This window comes from Nerophis lumbriciformis, linkage group LG16, assembly GCF_033978685.3.
Source record: "Nerophis lumbriciformis linkage group LG16, RoL_Nlum_v2.1, whole genome shotgun sequence".
Taxonomy (NCBI): domain Eukaryota; kingdom Metazoa; phylum Chordata; class Actinopteri; order Syngnathiformes; family Syngnathidae; genus Nerophis; species Nerophis lumbriciformis.
In genome coordinates, this window is record NC_084563.2 from 23,240,395 (window position 1) to 23,257,980 (window position 17,586).

Below are 17,586 nucleotides of genomic sequence, written 5' to 3' on the forward strand. Positions count from 1 at the left end.
TGGGAAATTGTGTTAGATGTAAATATAAGCGGAATACAATGATTTGCAAATCATTTTCAACCCATATTCAATTGAATATGCTACAAAGACAACATATTTGATGTTCAAACTGATAAACTTTTTTTTTTTTGCAAATAATCATTAACTTTAGAATTTGATGCCAGCAACACGTGACAAAGAAGTTGGGAAAGGTGGCAATAAATACTGATAAAGTTGAGGAATGCTCATCAAACACTTATTTGGAACATCCCACAGGTGAACAGGCAAATTGGGAACAGGTGGGTGCCATGATTGGGTATAAAAGTAGATTCCATGAAATGCTCAGTCATTCACAAACAAGGATGGGGCGAGGGTCACCACTTTGTCAACAAATGCGTGAGCAAATTGTTGAACAGTTTAAGAAAAACCTTTCTCAACCAGCTATTGCAAGGAATTTAGGGATTTCACCATCTACGGTCCGTAATATCATCAAAGAGTTCAGAGAATCTGGAGAAATCACTGCACGTAAGCAGCTAAGCCCGTGACCTTCGATCCCTCAGGCTGTACTGCATCAACAAGCGACATCAGTGTATAAATGATATCACCACATGGGCTCAGGAACACTTCAGAAACCCACTGTCAGTAACTACAGTTGGTCGCTACATCTGTAAGTGCAAGTTAAAACTCTCCTATGCAAGGCGAAAACTGTTTATCAACAACACCCAAAAAGGCTGTCGGCTTCGCTGGGCCTGAGCTCATCTAAGATGGACTGATACAAAGTGGAAAAGTGTTCTGTGGTCTGACGAGTCCACATTTCAAATTGTTTTTGGAAACTGTGGACGTCGTGTCCTCCGGACCAAAGAGGAAAAGAACCATCCGGATTGTTATAGGCGCAAAGTTGAAAAGCCAGCATCTGTGATGGTATGGGGGTGTATTAGTGCCCAAGACATGGGTAACTTACACATCTGTGAAGGCACCATTAATGCTGAAAGGTACATACATGTTTTGGAGCAACATATGTTGCCATCCAAGCAACGTTGCCATGGACGCCCCTGCTTATTTCAGCAAGACAATGCCAAGCCACGTGTTACATCAACGTGGCTTCATAGTGAAAGAGTGCGGGTACTAGACTGGCCTGCCTGTAGTCCAGACATGTCTCCCATTGAAAATGTGCGGCGCATTATGAAGCCTAAAATACCACAATGGAGACCCCCGGACTGTTGAACAACTTAAGCTGTACATCAAGCAAGAATGGGAAAGAATTCCACCTGAGAAGCTTAAAAAATGTGTCTCCTCAGTTCCCAAACGTTTACTGAGTTTTGTTAAAAGGAAAGGCCATGTAACACAGTGGTGAACATGCCCTTTCCCAACTACTTTGGCACGTGTTGCAGCCATGAAATTCTAAGTTAATTATTATTTGCAAAAAAAATAAAGTTTGAGTTTGAACATCAAATATCTTGTCTTTGTAGTGCATTCAATTGAATATGGGTTGAAAATGATTTGCAAATCATTGTATTCCGTTTATATTTACATCTAACACAATTTCCCAACTCATATGGAAACGGGGTTTGTACATAACAGTGTAAGGCAAGCCTCCTTTAGGTGGTGCCAAAATTCTTTAAAATATATACACAAAACCCAAAACCAGTGAAGTTGGCACATTATGTAAATGGTAAATTAAAACAGAATACAATTATTTGCAAATCCTTTTCAACTTATATTCAATTGAATAGACTGCAAAGACAAGATATTTAATGTTTCAACTGAGACACTTAATATTTTTTTTGCAAATAATTATTAACGTAGAATTTAATGGCAGCAAAAAAAGTTGTCACAGGGGCATTTTTACCACTGTGTTACATGGCCTTTCCTTTTAACAACACTCAGTAAACATTTGGGAACTGAGGAGACCAATTTTTGAAGCTTTTCAGGTGGAATTCTTTCCCATTCTTGCTTGATGTACAGCTTAAGTTGTTCAACAGTCCGGGGGTCTCCGTTGTGGTATTTTAGGCTTCATAATGCGCCACACATTTTCAATGGGAGACAGGTCTGGACTACAGGCAGGCCAGTCTAGTACACGCACTCTTTTACTATGACGCCACGCTGTTGTAACACGTGGCTTGGTATTGTCTTGCTGAAATAAGCAGGGGCGTCCATGATAACGTTGCTTGGATGGCAACATATGTTGCTCCAAAACCTGTATGTACCTTTCAGCATTAATGGTGCCTTCACAGATGTGTAAGTTACCCATGTCTTGGGCACTAATACACCCCCATACCATCACAGATGCTGGCTTTTCAACTTTGCGCCTATAACAATCCGGATGGTGTCAGGAGTTGTAGGTGACGAACCCCAAGATGCAGAGAAGGCGGAAAGCATTGTGCGGTAGTGATGGGTCCGGCAACACCGATGCGTCGGCGCATGCGTCGAGCTCATAGAGCGAAACCCTGTGTCGGTGCGCGTACCGCTTTTAAAAAGTCACGTGACCGATCATGAGCTGTTTTGGTCACGTGACCGATACGCGAACTGTGTCGCACTGACGCCTCCTCTGTGCCCTGTGAGCGGGTCTTTTCTACAGCCGGAGAAATAATAACTAAGAAGAGAAAGCGTCTAAAATTGAATATGTTGGAAAAACTGTTTTTTTTTTTAAAAATAAAAATGTGTAAAAAAAAAATCAATAATAATTTCCAGGTCCACAAGCATCCTCATTCACAACACGTTCTTAGATTTCCATGTTATGATACATGTTCACATTATTTATTGAATATCTAAAAAAGACAAAATATATTTTTATTTAAATGAAGTTATGAAATAATCCTAAATGAAATACAATGACTTGGTTTATATTATTGTATATACTAGGTCAGTGGTTCTCAACCTTTTTTCAGCAATGTACCCCCTGTGAATTTTTTTTTTAATTCAAGTACCCCCTAATCAGAGCAAAGCATTTTTGGTTGAAAAAAAAAAGATAAAGAAGTAAAATACAGCACTATGTCATCAGTTTCTGATTTATTAAATTGTATAACAGTGCAAAATATTGCTCATTTGTAGTGGTCTTTCTTGAACTATTTGAAAAAAAAAGATATAAAAATAACTAAAAACTTGAAAAATAAACATCCATCCATCCATCCATCTTCTTCCGCTTATCCGAGGTCGGGTCGCGGGGGCAGCAGCCTAAGCAGGGAAGCCCAGACTTCCCTCTCCCCAGCCACTTCGTCCAGCTCCTCCCGGGGGATCCCGAGGCGTTCCCAGGCCAGCCGGGAGACATAGTCTTCCCAGCGTGTCCTGGGTCTTCCCCGTGGCCTCCTACCGGTCGGATGTGCCCTAAACACCTCCCGAGGGAGGCGATCGGGTGGCATCCTGACCAGATGCCCGAACCACCTCATCTGGCTCCTCTCGATGTGGAGGAGCAGCGGCTTTACTTTGAGCTCCCCCCGGATGACAGAGCTTCTCACCCTATCTCTAAGGGAGAGCCCTGCCACCCGGCGGAGGAAACTCATTTCGGCCGCTTGTACCCGTGATCTTGTCCTTTCGGTCATAACCCAAAGCTCATGACCATAGGTGAGGATGGGAACGTAGATCGACCGGTAAATTGAGAGCTTTGCCTTCCGGCTCAGCTCCTTCTTCACCACAACGGATCGATACAGCGTCCGCATTACTAAAGATGCCGCACCGATCCGCCTGTCGATCTCACGATCCACTCTTCCCTCACTCGTGAACAAGACTCCGAGGTACTTGAACTCCTCCACTTGGGGCAGGGTCTCCTCCCCAACCCGAAGATGGCATTCCACCCTTTTCCGGGTGAGAACCATGGACTCGGACTTGGAGGTGCTGATTCTCATCCCAGTCGCTTCACACTCGGCTGCGAACCGATCCAGAGAGAGCTGAAGATCCTGGCAAGATGAAGCCATCAGGACCACATCATCTGCAAAAAGCAGAGACCTAATCCTGCAGCCACCAAACCGGATCCCCTCAACGCCTTGACTGCGCCTAGAAATTCTGTCCCTAAAAGTTATGAACAGAATCGGTGACAAAGGGCAGCCTTGGCGGAGTCCAACCCTCACTGGAAACGTGTCCGACTTACTGCCGGCAATGCGGACCAAGCTCTGACACTGATCATACAGGGAGCGGACCGCCAAAATCAGACAGTCCGATACCCCATACTCTCTGAGCACTCCCCACAGGACTTCCCGAGGGACACGGTCGAATGCCTTCTCCAAGTCCACAAAACACATGTAGACTGGTTGGGCAAACTCCCATGCACCCTCAAGGACCCTGCCGAGAGTATAGAGCTGGTCCACAGTTCCACGACCAGGACGAAAAATAAACAAGTGATTCAATTATAAATAAAGATTTCTACACATAGAAGTAATCATCAACTTAAAGTGCCCTCTTTGGGGATTGTATTAGAGATCCATCTGGATTCATGAACTTAATTCTAAACATTTCTTCACAAAAAAAAAAAATCTTTATCAATATTTATGGAACATGTCCACAAACAAATCTAGCTGTCAACACTGAATATTGCATTGTTGCATTTCTTTTCACAGTTCTTTTTGACACATTTTAGTGACAAACCTGAGCTTGTGCTTCACTGAGTTTATGAACTTACATTCATATTTTGTTGAAGTACTATTCAATAAATGTATTTATAAAGGATTTTTGAATTGTTGCTATTTTTAGAATATTTAAAAAAAAATATCACGTACCCCTTGGCATACCTTCAAGTACCTCCAGGGGTACGCGTACCCCCATTTGAGAACCACTGTACAAGGTCATAAAATCAGTGTCAGTTGAGTCGGTCCATAGGTTGCCTGTAGGGATTTTTAATGTCCAGCAGATGTCAGTATTTAGTGACACAGTATCGACACAGTATCAATACAGTTTTGCAATGTGTCGAAACGCTTCATGACGCCTCATCAACCCATCACTAGTATTTAGTGACACAGTATCGACACAGTATCAATACAGTTTTGCAATGTGTCAAAACGCTTCATGACGCCTCATCAACCCATCACTAGCGTGCACTAGTGATGGGTCCGGCAACACCGATGCATCGGCGCATGCGTCGAGCACATAGAACAAAACCCTGTGTCGGTGCGCGTACCGCTTTTAGAAAGTCACGTGATCGATCATGGGCTGTTTCGGTCACGTGACCGATACGCGAACTGTGTCGCACTGACGCCTCCTCTGTGCCCTGTGAGCGGGTCTTTTCTACAGCCGGAGAAATAATAACTAAGAAGAGAAATCGTCTAAAATGTAATACGTTGGAAAAACTTCTTTTTTTTAAATAAAAATGTGTAAAAAAAATAAAATAAAAAAAAATTCCCAGTCCACAAGCATTCTCATTCACAACACGTTCTCTTAGATTTCCATGTTATGATACATGTTCACATTATTTATTGACTGTTTCTAAAAAATATAAAATTATATTTTTATTTAAATGAAGATATGAAATAATCCTAAATGTAATACAATGACTTGGTTTATATTATTGTATATATTAGGTCAGTGGTTCTCAAATGGGGGTACACGTACCCCTGGGGGTACTTGAAGGTATGCCAAGGGGTACGTGAGATTTTTTTTTAAATATTCTAAAAATAGTAACAATTCAAAAATCCTTTATAAATATAAATAAAAACCTATCTTTTTTTCCAAATAGCTCAAGAAAGACCACTACAAATGAGCAATTTTTTGCACTGTTATACTATTTAATAAATCAAAAACTGATGACATAGTGCTGTATTTTACTTCTTTATCTCTTTTTTTCAACCAAAAATGCTTTGGTCTGATTAGGGGGTATTTGAATTAAAAAAAAAATCACTGGGGGTACATCACTGAAAAAAGGTTGAGAACCACTGTACTAGGTCATAAAATCAGTGTCAGTTGAGTCGGTCCATAGGTTGCCTGTAGGGATTTTTTATGTCCAGCAGATGTCAGTATTCAGTGACACAGTATCGACACAGTATCAATACAGTTTTGCAATGTGTCGAAACGCTTCATGACGCCTCATCAACCCATCACTATTGTGCGGGACAACATGATTTAATGTCCATGAAATAAAGACAAAAAACACAAACCAGGAACTAGGAGGACAAACTGGAAACAGGGAACAGGGATCCAGCAAACAGGGACTATGAACAAAAAGATAGTAAGCTACAAACAGCTACAGAATATAGCTTACCGCTACCGCATACAGCTACACTGACAGACACGACAGGTAGGGACGACAATAATCCAACAGTGACTGGAGGGCAGGGCAGGTATAAATAGCAGCTGGCTGATTGACACCAGGTGTGGCCAGGTGCCAATCAGCCACAGCTGAGGGGACAGCACTCAGAGAGAACAACAGGAAACTGAACCAAAATAAGAGTGCTGACAGGAAATAAAACAAACACAGAGGAACAACTAAAACTTAACCAAACTGTCAGGAACAAGCCTGACAGATGGTTCTTTTCCTCTTTGGTCCGGAGGACAAAACGTCCACAGTTTCCAAAAACGATTTGAAATGTGGACTCGTCAGACCACAGAACACTCTATCACTTTGCATCAGTCCATCTTAGATGAGCTCGGGCCCAGTGAAGTTTGTGGGTGTTGTTGAGAAATGGCTTTAGGTAGGTAGGTAGGAAATGGCTTTAGGTAGGTAGGTAGGTAGGTAGGTAGGTAGGTAGGTAGGTAGGTAGTACTTTGATTCCTTCAGGAGAGTTCCCTCAGGAAAATTAAAAAATGTTCGCTTTGCATAGTAGAGTTTTAACTTGCACTTACAGATGTAGCGACAAACTGTAGTTACTGACAGTGGTTTTCTGAAGTGTTCCTGATCCCATGTGGTGATCTCCTTTATACACTGATGTCGCTTTTTGATGCAGTACCGCCTGAGGGATTGAAGGTCACGGGCATTCAATGTTGGTTTTTAGCCTTGCTGCTTACGTGCAGTGATTTCTCCAGATTCTCTGAAACTTTTGATGATATTACAGACCGTAGATGGTGAAATCCCTAAATTCCTTGCAATAGCCGGTTGAGAAATGTTGTTCTTAAACAATTTGCTCACACATTTGTTCACAAAGTGGTGACCCTCGCGACTGAGCATTCCATGGAAGCTGCTTTTATACCCAATCATGGCACCCACCTGTTCCCAATTAGCCTGTTCACCTGTGGGATGTTCCAAATAAGTGTTTGACGAGCATTCCTCAACTTTCTCAGTCTTTTTTGCGACACATGCCAGCTTTCTTGAAACATGTCGCAGGCATCAAATTCCAAATGAGCTAATATTTGCAAAAAATAACTACATTTTCCAGTTGGAACATGAAATATCTTGTCTTTGAAGTCTATTCAATTGAATATAAGTTGAAAAGGATTTGCAAATCATTGTATTCTGTTTTTATTTACCATTTACACAACGTGCCAACTTCACTGGTTTTGTATATCATACAGCATATAAGTCCTTTTGAGCTTTACTGTACGTTGACACATATTTGCTAGGCTCGCCAGGCCGTCTCAAGTGTCAGTCAGGCCAAGGTCAACGAGCGAGCGAGCCGAAAAAACGGTGGATGACATTGGAGCCGCGATTCAGTATGAATTCAAGGTAACGTTCAATTTCTCCAAATGCATTGAATTGTTTTGGTCCAGGACTAAATGAGCGATGTCTGTCTGGGCGAGCAGATAACAAACGTGGGCCGACCTCTGAAGTCCTTCGCTAATGCGTCCCTGGATATCGACTGGCCTAAGGAGAACTTGGAGGGGAAATGGCTGCTGTACTTGACTCACATCACGAGTGCGGGAGTGCAGATTGTCTCCTGCTCCCCCGCCGACCAAATTGATCCTCTTAGGCGAGTTAAGGTAACCCACATTTCTGCCTTTTCTATCATTATTCTTTTATAGTCGTGTGTACTCAATGGTGTGGCCTTAAGGTTTGGCGTGGCGCCTCCAGGCAGAGACGCGAGGCAGAATACGAAGCCCTCTCCGCTGATGCCTTCCCGTTTCGACAAAGAAGGAAATATAAAACCTTGGTAAAAAAAAATGATATCCTCGTCGACTCTTGGTTGGAGCGATTTTTGAACTATTTTGTAACCTTTTCACCTGCGCAGACCTGCTCTGAAGGACTCAAGTGTGTGCGGATACGCTGCCCTCTTGTGGGATTGGACAGCACTGCATCAATTGTTCTACATGCACGCCTCTGGAACAGCACCATCACACAGGTGCTCAGTTTAAATGCATCGCATACCGCATTTTTCTGATTATAAGGCGCACTGTCGATGACTGGGTCTATTTGGGTCTATGTCACACATAAGGCGCACCGGATTATAAGGCGCACTGTCGATGACTGGATCTATGTGGGTCTATGTCATATACCGCATTTTTTGGATTATAAAGCGCACTGTCGATGACTGGGTTTATTTGGGTCTATGTCATATACCGCATTTTTCGGATTATAAGGCGCACTGTCGATGACTGGGTCTATGTCATACAAAAGGCGCACCGGATTATAAGGTGCACTGCTGATGACTGGGTCTATGTCATACATAAGGAACACCGGATTGTAAGGCGCACTGTCGATGACTGTGTTTGTTTGGGTCTATTTCATACATAAGGCGCACGGGTTTATATGGCACACTGTTGATGACTGGGTCTATGTCATACAAAAGGCGCACCGGATTATAAGGTGCACTGCTGATGACTGGGTCTATGTCATACATAAGGCGCACCGGATTATAAGGTGCACTGTCGATGGCTGGGGTTGTTTGGGTCTATTTCATACATAAGGCGCACTGGTTTATATGGCACACTGTTGATGACTGGGTCTATTTCATACATAAGGTGCACCGGGTTATAAGGCGCACTGTCGATGACTGGGTCTATTTGGGGCTATTTCATACATAAGGCACACTGATTTATAAGGCGCACTGTTGTTGACTGGGTCTATTTGGGTCTATGTCACATACCGCATTTTTCGGATTATAAGGAGCACTGTCGATGACTGCGTCTATGTCATACAAAAGGCGCACCGGATTATAAGGCACACTGTCGATGACTGGGTCTATTTGGGTTTATGTCATACATAAGACGCACCGCCGATGACTCGTTCTATTTAGGTCTATTTCATACATAAAGCGCACCGGATTATAAAGCGCACTGTCGATGACTGGGTCTATTTGAATCTATTTCATACATAAGGCGCACCGGGTTATAAGGCGCACTGTCTATGACTGGGTCTCTTTGGGTCTATTTCATACATAAAACGAACCGGATTATAAGGTGCACTGTCGATAACTGGATCTATTTCATACATAAGGCAACCTTTCGGTAGGTTGTGAGTTCAAACCAAAGACTATAAAAATGGGACCCATTACCTCCCTGCTTGGCACTCAGCATCAAAGGTTGGAATTGGGGGTTAAATCACCAAAAATGATTCCCGGGCGCGGCCACCGCTGCTGCCCACTGCTCCCCTCCCCTCAATGGTGATGGGTCAAAGGCAGAGAATAATTTTGCCACACCTAGTGTGTGTGTGACCATCATTGGTACTTTACCTTAACTGTTGATGACTGAGTCTATTTGGGTCTATTTCATACATAAGGCACACCGGATTATAAGGCGCACTGTCGATGAATGAGTCTATTTGGGTCTATTTCATACATAAGGCGCACCGGATTATAAGGCGCACTGTCGATGACTGAGTCTATTTGGGTCAATTTCATACATAAAGCGCACCGGATTATAAAGCGCACTGTCGATGACTGGGTCTATTTGGGTCTATTTCATACATAAGGCGCACCGGATTATAAGGTACATTAAAAGGGGTCATATTATGATTTCTATCCGTCACTTTAGGATGCGTCGTCTAATCAACATGGCTCCACCTCGACAGCGTCTTCTCCCCGTCATCTTTTGTTGTAGTTTTTAGTGCTTCCATAGCGAGGCTACTGACAGATATAAGTTAGAAATGTTCACTACTTTGTATTGGAAATGGCAGCGGAGGAGGATGAACCCAAATAGACCCAGTCAAAGACAGTGCACTTTATAATCCGGTGCGCCTTATGTATTAAATGGACCCAACAATGGACCCAACAAGAGGATGGAAAAAAAGAAGGAGCTTATTGACTATTGGCAGACGCGTGCAAATTTCCGAGACTTATGCAGATCCCAGGTACCAATAGGTGAGAAAAGTTGGTTTTGCATAGTAGGTCGAAACAAAACGCCAGATAATGTCTCCTAATAGGTGCCATTTTGGGGTCATTATACACACACACTAATAATACCCTTATGTTGAAGCACAGTACGTCTGACTATGGTAGCCGTAATGTTCGACAATCCATCAAGCGGTGTGACTTACCAAAGTCATACCAAAACATTTTGATAGATTTTTGAGCACTGTGTGTAATGTGCTATATTCTCAATGAAACATCAAAGGTTTGGTCATGCTTGCTAGCCTCATTTATTGAACAGGGAACATCAACCTGCAGTCCACACGTACACTATATTGCCAAAAGTATTTGGCCACCCATCCAAAAGATCAGAATCAGGTGTCCTAATCACTTGGCCCGACCACAGGTGTATAAAATCAAGCACTTAGGCATGGAGACTGTTTCTACAAACATTTATGAAAGAATGGGCCGCTCTCAGTGATTTCCAGCGTGGAACTGTCATAGGATGCCACCAGTGCATAAAGGTCCATAAAGACATGGATGACAGAGTCAGGCGTGGATGAACTTGACTGGCCTGCACAGAGTCCTAACCTGAACCCGATAGAACACATTTGGGATGAATTAGAACGGAGACTGAGAGCCAGGCCTTCTCGACCAACATCAGTGTGACCTCACAAATGTGCTTTTGGAAAAATGGTGGAAAATTCCTATAAACACTCTCCGCAACCTTGTGGACAGCCTTCCCAGAAGAGTTGAAGCTGTAATATCTGCAAAAGGTGGACCGACATAGTATTGAACCCTGTGGGCTAGGAATGGGATGGCACTTCAAGTTCATATGTGAGTCAAGGCAGGTGGCCAAATACTTTTGGCAATATAGTGTATCTCTTATGTGTGACTGCTATCTACTGGTCACACTTATTATTACACCATGTACCACATAAAATTGGTTTGAAGTCAGTAAGCACAACCAGAATTAATACATACATAAGGCGCACCAGGCTATAAGAAGCACTGTCGATTTTTTGGAGAAAATTAAAAGGACTTTTAGTGCACCTTTTAGTCCGAAAAATACGGTACATAAAAAAATCCTGCAAGATGTTGACGCTAGACTAATTGATGTTTTTATCTTATGTTTCCTATGCAGGTTTACAGCTCTTTCAATTACCTGGACATTGTCGTGGATGCTGCGCTTAGTTTGAGTAACTCTTCGGAGAACATCGAACTCAAAGAAGAAAAGCCTCGGACAAAAGTAAAAAAAACAAAAAAAAAACACATTCTGTTCATTTTCTGACCTTTTCATTCCTTGCTCATCGTGGAACCTTTATGGACTGCAAACGTAATATTTTAAGTTGTTATGAGAGAGAGCAACCTCTGCTTAACGTAGCTGTGACACTCTTCTTCACCTGCAGATAGTGCCACCATACCACTTTCGGTTTAAATTACCGTACAAAAAATATTTATTTGCAATTTAAAGCTGAGAAAGAACTCTGTGATGTTCTGTAGTTACTTGTGTTTCCAGCTATTTAAACCGTAACCGACTTATTTTCGAAGGACAGTACATTTATACTGCTATACAAGCTAACGAGGGGTCTCCTGATACAAGTTCTCCACTTACAACATGATACCCGTATTGAAGCCTTGAATATTGACGACATCAGCACAAATTAGTAGAGATGTCCGATAATGGCTTTTTTGCCGATATTCCGATATTGTCCAACTCTTAATTACCGATATCAACCGATACCGATATATACAGTCGTGGAATTAACACATTATTATGCCTAATTTTGTTGTGATGCCCCGCTGGACGCATTAAACAATGTAACAAGGTTTTCCAAAATAAATCAACTCAAGTTATGGAAAAAAATGCCAACATGGCACTGCCATATTTATTATTGAAGTCACAAAGTGCATTATTTTTTTTAACATGCCTCAAAACAGCAGCTTGGAATTTGGGACATGCTCTCCCTGAGAGAGCATGAGGAGGTTGAGGTGGGCGGGGGTTGGGGTAGGTGGTAGCGGGGGGTGCATATTGTAGCATCCCGGAAGAGTTAGTGCTGCAAGGGGTTCTGGGTATTTGTTCTGTTGTGTTTATGTTGTGTTACGGTGCGGATGTTCTCCCGAAATGTGTATGTCATTCTTGTTTGGTGTGGGTTCACAGTGTGGCGCATATTTGTAACAGTGTTAAAGTTATATATATGAAATACTTGACTTGGTGAATTCTAGCTGTAAATATACTCCTCCCCTCTTAACCACGCCCCCCCCCCCCCCCCCACACACACACACACACACACCTCCCGAAATCGGAGGTCTCAAGGTTGGTAAGTATGTATTAGTTTAGCATTTTAAGTTGAATTGAATGACACGAATTTTAGGCGATATTAAAATGTTTTGGGTTTCACCTGTATATACGTGAATATTTCCAAGATAATTTAAGGTAATTATGAAAGGAATATAGACTTTCATTAAAGTGAAACAAACAAAGATCTAATTTGCGACTTTTTAACCTCAAAAAATAAAAAAAAATAAAAAAATTTAAACACAGATTGTGAGGCCTACTCTGGCACGCAGCACCAAGAGGACATTCAACTTGACTAAATATAGAAAGTATGTCTGTACGTGAAAATAAAGAATGTGGGATTTACAATATTAACTATGAACGATAAAACCCTGAATATTGACAACCTATGAACGTCACACCCCGTCTCGATCTACATATTTTACAATCAAACGAAATGCAACAAAAATGCAACAAACAGCGAAATATGAAGGCAAAGGATAAAAAAAACCCACCTACTATCTGATACATCTGATATATCACTAAGCTTTGGAACTTTCTTGTCAAAATCTCCTTCCGCATCTGTCCCTGACACCCGCGTTTCAGGGTCTGGAAACACTCTGTGGAAACGCTCCCCACCCACACCTGTATGTACCTTTCAGCATTAATGGCGCCTTCACAGAAGTGTAAGTTACCCATGTCTTGGGCACTAATACACCCCCATACCATCACAGATGCTGGCTTTTCAACTTTGCGCCTATAACAATCCGGATGGTTCTTTTCCTCTTTGGTCCGGAGGACACAACGTCCACAGTTTCCAAAAACAATTTGAAATGTGGACTCGTCAGACCACAGAACACTTTTTCACTTTGTATCAGTCCATCTTAGATGAGCTCAGGCTCAGCGAAGCCGACGAGATTTCTGGGTGTTGTTGATAAAGGGTTTTCGCCTTGCATAGGAGAGTTTTAACTTGCACTTACAGATGTAGCGACCAACTGTAGTTACTGACAGTGGGTTTCTGAAGTGTTCCTTAGCCCATGTGGTGATTTCCTTTACACACTGATGTCGCTTGTTGATGCAGTACAGCCTGAGGGATTGAAGGTCACGGGCTTAGCTGCTTACGTGCAGTGATTTCTCCAGATTCTCTGAACCCTTTGATGATACTACGGACCGTAGATGGTGAAATCCCTAAATTCCTTGCAATAGCTGGTTGAGAAATGTTGTTTTTAAACTGTTAAACAATTTGCTCACGCATTTGTTGACAAAGTGGTGACCTTCGCCCCATCCTGTTTTGTGAATGACTGAGCATTTCATGGAATCTACTTTTATACCCAATCATGGCACCCACCTGTTCCCAATTAGCCTGCACACCTGTGGGATGTTCTAAATAAGTGTTTGATGAGCATTCCTCAACTTTATCAGTATTTATTGCCACCTTTCCCAACTTCTTTGTCACGTGTTGCTGGCATCAAATTCTAAAGTTCATGATTATTTGCAACAACAAAAAAATGTTTATCATGTTGTCTTTGTAGCATATTCAACTGAATATGGGTTGAAAATTATTTGCAAATCATTGTATTCTGTTTATATTTACATCTAACACAATTTCCCAACTCATATGGAAACAGGGTTGGTACTTTTGTGGCTGTGTGTAGAAATGGCTGGTTGCATCAGCTCTGCTCTTTTAATGTCTTTAATGTCCTTTGTGTTCTTTGATGTTTCCCTTATACACACATGTGTATGTGTGCTATAGCTATGAGGTTTTTTTCCCTTGGCCTTAGTCTGAACCCTCTCTCCAGGGGCCCAGGCTTAGACTGATGTTTTTTTCTTCTTCATAATATCAGTATCAGATTGGGATACACCAAACACTGACTACTAAAGTACAACTTTACTACGTTGAAAGTACATTAAACTTTTATGGCCTACCTTAACATTGTGCAGGTAAAAGTAACAGTGTTCCTGGAGCGGGGCGAGGAATACTACACCAAAGTCGCCTGGTGGATCATCTTGCTGACAGTCGTCGCCGGCCTGCTGCTCCTGGCCGTCCTCTGCTTCTACCTGTGGCAGGTAACGTTGATTCTGTGTGCAGAAGTTGAACGGTTTGCTTATAAAGTCTATGCAGCACTGGATTTATAGGACATTTTTACTTCATTTTCCAGCGGGGTTGCATCCACTGTCCGACGTGTGGCAACAAGGCCTCAGACTACGAAACTGTGAAAAGTGCTTCATTTCTGAAAGCCTGAAAAAAAAGAATGCAGGCTAAGCAGATTTTATGAAAAGTGGTTTATGTTGTTAAAGAGATTTTCTGAATGATGGAGAACTCATATATAAACTGTAGATAGCAGTGTTTTTTACAGGACCGCAATCTATTTGGTTTGCGGGTGTAATGGTGTTTGCATAATAGGCCTTGACACATTTGCCAAACGTAGGTTAAAAAAAACATGAATTGTTTAGAACGCCAAACATTCTTCTGTCGTCATTTTTTATGTTTTTTTTCAGTCTCTATTTGTTGTATTTTTGTTGCTGTTGTTTTAAGAATACTCCATCCTCGTTACACTCATCCCTCCTGGGGTCTTCTTATTCTCTGGCGGACCACGTACATTACACCGTGTTTATGAGCGTATGACAAATAGTAAACACTAACAATTGTTGGAATGAGGCAGAAAATATCACTTGTTCATTACCGATGTGAATTTTGCTCTTTTGGTTATGGTTAAATTTGGTTCAAACAAAATTCACCTGATGTTTTACGTAAATACTGCAGTTCATTTAAAGGGGAACATTATCACAATTTCAGAATGGTTAAAACCATTAAAAATCAGTTCCCAGTGGCTTATTGTATTTTTTGAAGTTTTTTTCAAAATTTTACCCATCACGCAATATCCCGAAAAAAAGCTTCAAAGTGCCGGATTTTAACCATCGTTATAAACACCCGTCCATTTTCCTGTGACGTCACATAGTGATGCCAACACAAACAAACATGGCGCATAGAACAGCAAGCTATAGCGACATTAGCTCGGATTCAGACTCGGATTTCAGCGGCTTAAGCGATTCAACAGATTACGCATGTATTGAAACGGATGGTTGTAGTGTGGAGGCAGGTAGCGAAAACGAAATTGAAGAAGAAACTAAAGCTATTGAGCCATATCGGTTTGAACCGTATGCAAGCGAAACCGACGAAAACGACACGACAGCCAGCGACACGGGAGAACACGAGGACGAATTTGGCGATCGCCTTCTAACCAACGATTGGTATGTTTGTTTGGCATTAAAGGAAACTAACAACTATGAACTAGGTTTACAGCATATGAAATACATTTGGCAACAACATGCACTTTGAGAGTGTAGACAGCCCAATTTTCATCAATTAATATATTCTGTAGACATACCCTCATCCGTGCTCTTTTCCTGAAAGCTGATCTGTCCAGTTTTGGAGTTGATGTCAGCAGGCCAGGGAAGCTAGGGTCGATATTCTTCTCTTGATCATCTTCGGTGGCATAAGGGACGGTGTGAGCCAAGACATCCAGGGGGTTTAGCTCGCTCGTCTGCGGGAACAAACTGCCGCCATTGCTTGCCATGCTACCGAGGTCTTTAATCCCTGAATTGCTCACACACTCCGGCAGAGTCAATGGGGGTCTGGCGGCAGATTTCTTTGACTTTATCGTTGGAAATGCATCTGCTTTGAGTGTCGCAGGATATCCACACATTCTTGCCATCTCTGTCGTATCATAGCTTTTGTCGGTAAAGTGTGCGGAACAAACGTCCATTTTCTTGCCACTTTCGCATCTTTGGGCCACTGGTGCAACTTGAATTCGTCCCTGTTCGTGTTGTTACACCGTCCGACAACACACCGACGAGGCATGATGTCTCCAAGGTACGGAAAACAGTCGAAAAAACGGAAAATAACAGAGCTGATTTGACACGGTGTTTGAGAAAATGGCGGATTGCTTCCCGATGTGACGTTACGTTGTGACGTCATCGCTCCGAGAGCGAATATTAGAAAGGCGTTTAATTCGCCAAAATTCACCCATTTAGAGTTCGGAAATCGGTTAAAAAAATATATGGTCTTTTTTCTGCAACATCAAGGTATATATTGACGCTTACATAGGTCTGGTGATAATGTTCCCCTTTAAACCACATTGCATCCATTGTTTTGTTGCTTTCATTTGTTTTTTGCACAGATGGCCAAAAATGTCTTGCATTTTTTTGTATTGTACAGAAAAAAAATAATCCATCATTTCAAACAATGTTTCTAATAAAAACCTAATCTCCATTAAAATCATCTATCCATTCCTCCATTTCCATTTTTGTTCTATTTTGTGGTTGTCATCATCAAACATTCAGTCTGACAGTTTAGTTCCTTTTTTTTTCCACTTGCTTTTAAAACAAATAAATACAAACAAGCACCATTAAAAGCAGCACACAAAATATCATTAACACTAACAATTTTTTGTTTTTTATTGATCAGTCCAACAAAATAATACATAATAATACAATAATAATACTAATCCAATTCCAAACCAAAACCGGCAACTTTCAGAATAGCAATCAACAGAGTAATTGAGAGGACACACAAACATGACACAAAACAATCCAAAAGTAGTCAAACAAAAATGAATAACATCAACAACAGTATCAATATTAATAAGAATTCCAACATAACTGTTAGGATTTGATCACGGTGATCCCAGGATGCAGAGACGAGAGGCAATGTTGAATAATAAAAGGGGAATATTTAATAAGTCCAACAATTGCAACAAAAGGCGATGGGGCAAAAAATGCACACCATGAATAATCAACAAAAACAGGTTCCACAGTGGTCGGCAGGGAGGTAGGCCAGGGCGCACTGAACACAGCAATAAGTCCAACACAAAAATCCTCTTTACCTCAGGGGGGGCTAGGAAGGAAGCACAAAGAGGTGAGGGATTACAGGAATAAGGAGTGGCAACATACCGGGACTGATGAAACGAAGCAGGCACATGCACGTGGGAGGTGCAGGAGACAATAACCGGCAAGGCCAAGCTGACTGTGACGTGCCTATATACCGGAGTGCTAATTGTGAGCAGGTGTGCATCAAGGTCCGCCCCTCGCCAAGGACAAATCACTAGAAGCACAGGTGTAGACAAGAGGAGAAAGCAGGAAAAACACTAAAAACACAACAATAACAGTGATTAAAAATCCCTCATTATC

General features: G+C 41.9%; 1 protein-coding gene and 1 long non-coding RNA gene across 2 annotated transcripts in view; one reads left to right on the forward strand and one right to left on the reverse strand.

The window, feature by feature from the left end:
* The window catches only part of LOC133617079 (uncharacterized), a 56,370-nt gene extending 41,720 nt beyond the window's left edge, over positions 1-14,650 (reverse strand). The window contains exons 1-2 of the long non-coding RNA XR_009816944.2: positions 14,544-14,650; positions 14,382-14,475 (exon numbers count right to left, since the gene is read on the reverse strand). This is a non-coding gene — a long non-coding RNA (uncharacterized lncRNA). The remainder of the gene's footprint in view (positions 1-14,381; positions 14,476-14,543) is intronic.
* Positions 1-15,847, forward strand: part of LOC133617078 (integrin alpha-6-like) — a 73,978-nt gene extending 58,131 nt beyond the window's left edge. The window contains exons 19-25 of the mRNA XM_061976786.2: positions 7,459-7,561; positions 7,639-7,815; positions 7,887-7,985; positions 8,064-8,174; positions 11,263-11,367; positions 14,338-14,463; positions 14,556-15,847. Coding sequence (XP_061832770.1) covers positions 7,459-7,561; positions 7,639-7,815; positions 7,887-7,985; positions 8,064-8,174; positions 11,263-11,367; positions 14,338-14,463; positions 14,556-14,639 — 805 coding nt within the window. The 3' untranslated portion in view covers positions 14,640-15,847. The remainder of the gene's footprint in view (positions 1-7,458; positions 7,562-7,638; positions 7,816-7,886; positions 7,986-8,063; positions 8,175-11,262; positions 11,368-14,337; positions 14,464-14,555) is intronic.
* Positions 15,848-17,586: the final 1,739 nt, after the last annotated feature.